The following is a 6,518-nucleotide window of genomic DNA, read 5'->3' as shown; positions in this document are numbered from 1 at the left end:
AACTAATTGATTTGGGCTTTCAAGGTCCAAAATTCACTTGGTGGAATAAGAGATTGGGTGCTAACCATGTGAAAGAAAGAATTGATAGGGCAGTGGCTAATTCTGACTTCTGTGATGAATTCATTAATGTGGCTGTGTCTCATATTAAACCTGTGGGATCTGACCATCATTTACTGTTAGTAGACTGTGAATTTCAGCATTCTAGAATTCCAAAACTCTTTAAATTTGAGTCAGTTTGGGCTGAGCATGAGCAATTTCTGGATGTCGTAAGAAGTAGCTAGAGAAGGGGTGTGGTTGGTGAAGGTAGTAAAGTCTGGGAGTTGATTAGAAGACTTGTGAACTGTAGAAATGCTTTAATCAAATGGGGTAAAAAGAACTTTTCTAATGCTAGGAAACTAATTGATGAGTTGATTGCTCAACTGGAAAGGTGCAATAGTAGGGTGATGAATGAAGAGAGTAAGAGAGAAGCAGAAATTCTGATTAAAGAAATAGAAGATGCCTGGGATAGGGAGGAGACATATTGGTGGCAGAGATCTCATGTACATTGGTTGATGAGTGGAGACAAAAATACAAAGTTTTTTCACACAAGTACAATTAGAAGAAGAGCAAGAAATAAGGTGATTAGGATTAGAGGGGATGGTGGTAGGTGGATAGAAGATGAAGTTGGAATTAATACTGCTTTTTTCAATTTCTATAATGAACTTTTTGCTTCAGCTGGATACAGAAATATAGAAGTTGCTCTACAATTTATAGAGAAGAAGGTCTCTGTTGCTGATAATGATTTGTTGGAAAGAGAAGTTTCGATGGAAGAAATCAAAAGTGCTGCTTTCCAGTTGAATGGTGCTAAAGCGCCAGGACCAGATGGTTTCTCAAGAACCTTTTACCAAGCTGCACGGGGGTGGTTAGTGAGGAGGTTGTATAGATAGTTGAAGATTTTTTTCAGAATAAAGCTAGCCTAGGTCCTCTAAACAAGACAAATATCGTTTTGATCCCTAAAGTAGAGTGTGCTGAGACAGTGTGTCAATTTAGACCAATTAGTCTCTGTAACTTTGCTTACAAAATTGTTTCTAAAATTCTGGCTAATAGAATGAAAATTCTGTTATCCAGAATTATTTCAGAGCATCAGAGGTCGTTTGTGGCTAGTAGACGGATTCAGGATAACATTTTAATTGCCCATGAAGCTTTCCACTACCTGAAGAACAAGAAGAAAGGGAAGAAAGTGGAGATGGCAATTAAAATTGACATGAATAAGGCTTATGACATATTAGAATGGAAATTTGTAGAAGAAGTCATGAGAAGGCTTGGTTTTGGTGAAAAATAGATTGCTTGGGTTATAGAATGTGTGTCATGTGCTAGTTTGAGCTTGATGATGGCAAGCAAAAGAGTGACTAATTTGAGGATGAAGAGAGGGATTAGACAAGGAGATCCTTTGTCTCCTTATCTCTTTATTCTAGCTGCAGAAGCTCTATCTATAATGATATAGTGGTTCGTGGATAAAGGAATACTCAAAGGAATAAGGTTAGCAAACAAATTCCCTATTATTTCACATTGTTTCTTTACAGATGATGCTTTATTCTTTATCAATGATAAAAGTAGAAATTGTAGTTTGTTGAAAGAAATTCTGGATTGTTACTATGCTGCATTTGGACAAGCTATGAACTTTGACAAATCTTGTGTCTTCTTTTCCAAGAACGCTTGCGAGTCTTTGAAGCAGGAAGTTTTTGAAGTGTTGGGTATTAAAGCAAGTGATAATCCAGGAAAATACTTAGGCTTGCCTATGATTTGGAGCAGATCCAATTGTGAGGCTTTGTCTTTTGTGAAGTGCAAGATGAGTATGAGATTATAGGGGTGGAAACAAAAATTACTCACTTTTGGTGGAAGAGAGGTGCTTGTGAAATCAGTGGCAAATGCTATACCAGTATTCTCAATGTCATGCTTCAAATATCCAAAAAAAATACTGTATGGATTTGGATAGCATGGTGTCTAATTTTTGGTGGGGGCAAAAAGAGCAGGAGGGCAGAATACATTAGAAGTCATGGAAATCAATGTGTAAAGCCAAGGGAGGGGGGAATGGGTTTTAGAGAGTTGGAGGTGTTTAATGTAGCTCTTTTGGCAAAAACAGCTTCGAGAATCCTTAAAAATCCTGATGAGCTGTGGGTAAGGATTTTGAAGGGTCCGTATTTTCCAAATGATCCATTTTTGAAGGCTAAAAAGGGCAATAGAGCTTTATAGGGTTGGTCTAGTGTATTGGAGGGTAGAGATTTGCTAATTAAAGACTTATGTTGGAAGATTGGTAACGGGGAGAATGTCAAGATTTTTGGAGACGCTTGGCTTCCTGCCTCTGCCAATATGAAGTTAAGAGACAGAATCCTTACTGATGAGTTGAAAGAGAGGAAAGTTAGCAGTATTATTTGTGATGGAAACTAGTGTTTTGGGGATTTGGTGAGGTTCTAGAAGATATAGATAAGTCCTTAATTAAGCAAGTGTTCATCTCTGAGATTACTGCTAATGACATATTGATTTGGTTGAATAGTAGAAGTGGAGATTATATGGTGAAGCTGGGTTATAAAGCAGCTTTAAGTAGAAAAGAAAGTGTAGTGTTAATGAAGCCTAGCTGATCTTATAAACCCTCAAAAAATTTATGGGTTGGTATATGGAATATAAAAATGCCGCCTAAGGTTTTACATTTCATATAGAGAGTAGTTAAAGGAGCAATTGCAACTAAAGAAGCCTTATATAGGAGGAAATGTTCTCCTAATCCTCAATGTGGGATCTGTAAAACTCAAGTGGAAACAGTGGAATATATGCTATTTTTATGCACCTGGACTAAACTTTGTTGGTTTGGATCTCCACTTGCTTTAAATTTTGAAGGAGCTAGAAGATTCAGATGGACAGGTGGCTTGAAGAATGGTTTTCTGGTGCTGATAAACCAGATGAGCAGCAGATTGCTATTTTTGCAGGCATTTGCTGGTGGATTTGGAAATTTAGATGTAGGGCTATTTTTGATGGGGCTGACTTAGATGCTTATGAATGTGTAGCTAAGGCTATGAGGTTGGTAAGTGAGTTTGGGGAAGTTACTGACAAAAGGAGAAGAAGAGAAGCTTGTAGTAGTGTATTATGAAGAAATCAGTCTTGGTCTAAGCCTGATGCTGGTAGAATTAAAATCAATGTGGATGCTGCTTTTAGGAGGAAAGAGATGAAGGCTGCAGTAGGAGTAGTTTGCTGAAATGAGAAAGGCCAATACATAGGCGGTATGGGCAAGCTAGTGAAGTCTTCCTCTCCTTTTATGACTGAATGCTTGTCTCTTTATTCAGCTTTGATTATAGCAGAGGAAAAAAGTTGGAACAATGTGGTTTTTGAGATGGATGTCAGGAGTTGTATGGCATTCTGAGGAGGAGGAATTACTGTGGGGGTGAGTGGTGTTGTTCTGATATAGTGCAGAAGTGTTTAGATGTCCTATCATCTAAACAAAGCTGGAATGTGTCTTGGATTAGTAGGTTGGGAAACAAGGCTGTGAACTGTCTTGCAGCTGAGGCATTAAGGGGAATGGTTCCTGAGGGATGGCTTTTGATGCCACCATCTCCTTTGGTTGCTGTGTTGAATGCTGATTCGGCAAATTGTTTAGAGGATTGCAGGGTAAGAACGGGCATTGGTTAATTCCTTTTGTTTGTTTTGTCAGCTTCTGTTTCCATGCTTTTGTTGTTTTCTTTTTCCTTTTGGTAAGTTTGGTGTGTTAGGTTGTATGATAGGTCTTTTTGAGTGTTTGTTTTTTCTGGCCTTTGGGCTATTAGTGGTTGTACTCTTTTTTACTATCAATAAAATGGGCTTTTTTGCTCAAAAAAAATGTACAGTATAAACATGCCATTAATGTTATGTAATGTTAAATAATGATGATGGCATGTATAATTGACTATGATAATATATGAGAATAGTTTATGGATTAATGGAATGAGATTATGCATGGAAAGAATTGATTATGAATTGTTAATTCAAGTTAGGGGGATAAGTTACACCTAAATGAGTCATGAAATAGTAACATAGTGGAAGTAAGGCAAATGATTGATTCTACTTGTGAAATTTGGTATGCTTAAATTACATATCCTAAGCTTTAAAGCAAGTGGTAGATCACATAAAATAGATGTGTGTGCTATGAGTTATGCTTGACCAAATTTATGGCAGAAAAACTAGAAGTACAGTTTTTACCAAATGAATAGTAAACTTCAATAAAAGAATTGTACGAATTGGCATGTGTTAAGGCTAGATTTATAGTTTTTCCCTATAGAAAATTAAAGCTTAAAATAAAATTTTGAACTACCTCAATATGATTTTTTTATAATTAGTTATGATTTTTCAAAATTGGACTAAAAATCTGGAATTTAGTAGTGAACTGTAACCTAAGAAGCAAATAGAGTTGTTAATCATTAGGCTTGTTTCATGAATTGTTTGAACCATAACACTTCCAAATGTGTACTCTAAGGGGTTAAAGGAAGGATGTTCCATAGGGTATCCTGGCTTTTATCACCGCTTTATCAAGGACTTTTCTAAGATCACCAAGCCATTATGTGCTTTACTTGAGAATGATGTGGAATTCAAGTTTGATGACGCTTGTTATAAAGCATTTGAAGAGTTGAAAAAGAGACTTGTTTCTGCTCCTATAGTGATGGCCCCTGATTAGAGCTTACCCTTCATTGTAATGTGTGATACTAGTGATTATGCTGTGGGTGTTGTACTTAGGCAAAAGAAGGATAAAGTGTTTTACCCAATTTACTATGCGAGCCACACACTAGACAATGCTCAAGAAAACTACACCACTACAAAGAAAGAGTTACTTACTGTGGTGTTTGCTTTTAGGAAGTTTTGATCATACCTTATGGGAGCCAAAGTCACTGTGTACATTGATCATTCATCTCTAAAATATCTCTTCAACAAGAAAGACTCAAAAGCAAGATTGATTAGATAGGTGCTTTTATTGCAAGAGTTTGATTCAAGAATTGTTGATAGAAAGGGTACAGAAAATCAAGTTACTGATCGTTTATCTAGATTGAGTACTAATGCTTAACTTGAAGTTGACAAGGTGATTAATGAGACCTTCCCTGATGAGTAGCTCTTTGCTATAACCCACATCGAGGAGCCTTGGTATGCTGATATCGTTAATTTCATCATTTGTGGCATCATTTCCCAAGATTTGAACCATTATCAAAGGAGGAAATTCCTACGTGATATCAAATTCTACCATTGGGAAGAACCATTCTTGTTTCATCATTATGCCGACCAATTGTTGAAGAGATGTGTTCCAGAATGTGAACAAGAAGAAATTTTAAGATGCTATCACTCATCCAAATATAGAGGTCTTTTTGGGGGTAACAAGACTGCTACAAACGTTTTGCAATCTGGTTTCTTCTAGCCTACTTTGTTCGAAGATTCCTATGACTTTGAATTGACTTATGATCATTGTCAATGAGTGGGTAATATATCTAGAAGGAATGAAATGCCCTCGAATAACATGCTTGAAGTGGAATTATTTGATGTCCAGGGAATTGACTTCATGGGACCATTCTCTAAGTTTTTCAACAATCAATACATTTTAGTAGCAGTGGATTATGTGTCAAAATCGGTTGAAGCCATTGTCTCCACAATAAATGATGCCAAGGGTATTGTCAAATTCTTGAAGAAGAACATTTTTACCTAGTTTGGAACCCCAAGGGCAATAATTAGTGATGGAGGAAGGCAATTTTACAATAATCAATTTAAAGCTCTATTAAAGAAATACGGCGTCAAGCATAAGGTTGGTTTGGCTTATCATCCACAAACCAATCACCAAGCAGAGATCTCTAACTGAGAAAGCAAAAAGATATTGCAGAAGATTGTGGACACACCAGAAAGGATTGGTCTACCAAGCTTAATGACACTTTGTGGGCATATCAAACGGTATAAAAATGCCTATTGGTATGTCACCATACAGACTAGTCTTGGAAAAGCATGCCATCTCCTTGTTAAGCTAGAAAATAATGCATATTGGGCTATCAAACAGCTAAACTTTGATGCAAAAGCTGTCAGTAAGAAGCGATTATTACAGCTAAATGAACTTGAGGAGTTTCAGCTCAATGCCTATGAAAGTTCAAGACTCTATAAAGAAAAGACCAAGAGGCTTCCTAACAAGAAAATCCTAGCCAGAACCTTTCAGTTACTTCAACAAGTTTTATTGTATAATTCAAAGCTCAGACTCTTCCCTGGGAAGCTAAAGTCTAGGTGGTCAGGTCCATTTACTGTTGTGAGAATTCATAGCCATGGGTTATAGAGTTAGGAGCAAAAGAATAGAAAGAAGTTTCAAGCCAATGATCAAAGGTTGAAGCACTATTAGGGTGGCCCGATTGATCTTTAAATCGTCACCTTCCATTTATTAGAAGACTCTTAAGAAGATGAAGAGTCAGGCTAAAGACTATAAACCAAGCGCTACTTAGGAGGCAACCCAACCGTCACTGGTACTTTTTTGACTCTATAGGTAGGTATAGGTATTG

The 6,518-nt window shown here is 36.9% G+C and overlaps 1 protein-coding gene across 1 annotated transcript; it reads left to right on the top strand.

Moving 5' to 3' along the window:
* Positions 1–5,902: 5,902 nt before the first annotated feature.
* On the top strand, positions 5,903–6,298 carry LOC114759161 (uncharacterized). The gene has a single exon (XM_028948263.1). It carries the CDS (start codon positions 5,903–5,905, stop codon positions 6,296–6,298), a length of 396 nt encoding a protein of 131 aa, XP_028804096.1.
* Positions 6,299–6,518: the final 220 nt, after the last annotated feature.

Source organism: Neltuma alba, unplaced genomic scaffold (assembly GCF_004799145.2).
Source record: "Neltuma alba isolate B1F8T4 unplaced genomic scaffold, ASM479914v2 tig00001562_pilon, whole genome shotgun sequence".
Lineage (NCBI taxonomy): Eukaryota > Viridiplantae > Streptophyta > Magnoliopsida > Fabales > Fabaceae > Neltuma > Neltuma alba.
The sequence above is the reverse complement of the archived record's forward strand: the minus strand, read 5'-3'. Positions and strand labels throughout refer to the sequence as shown.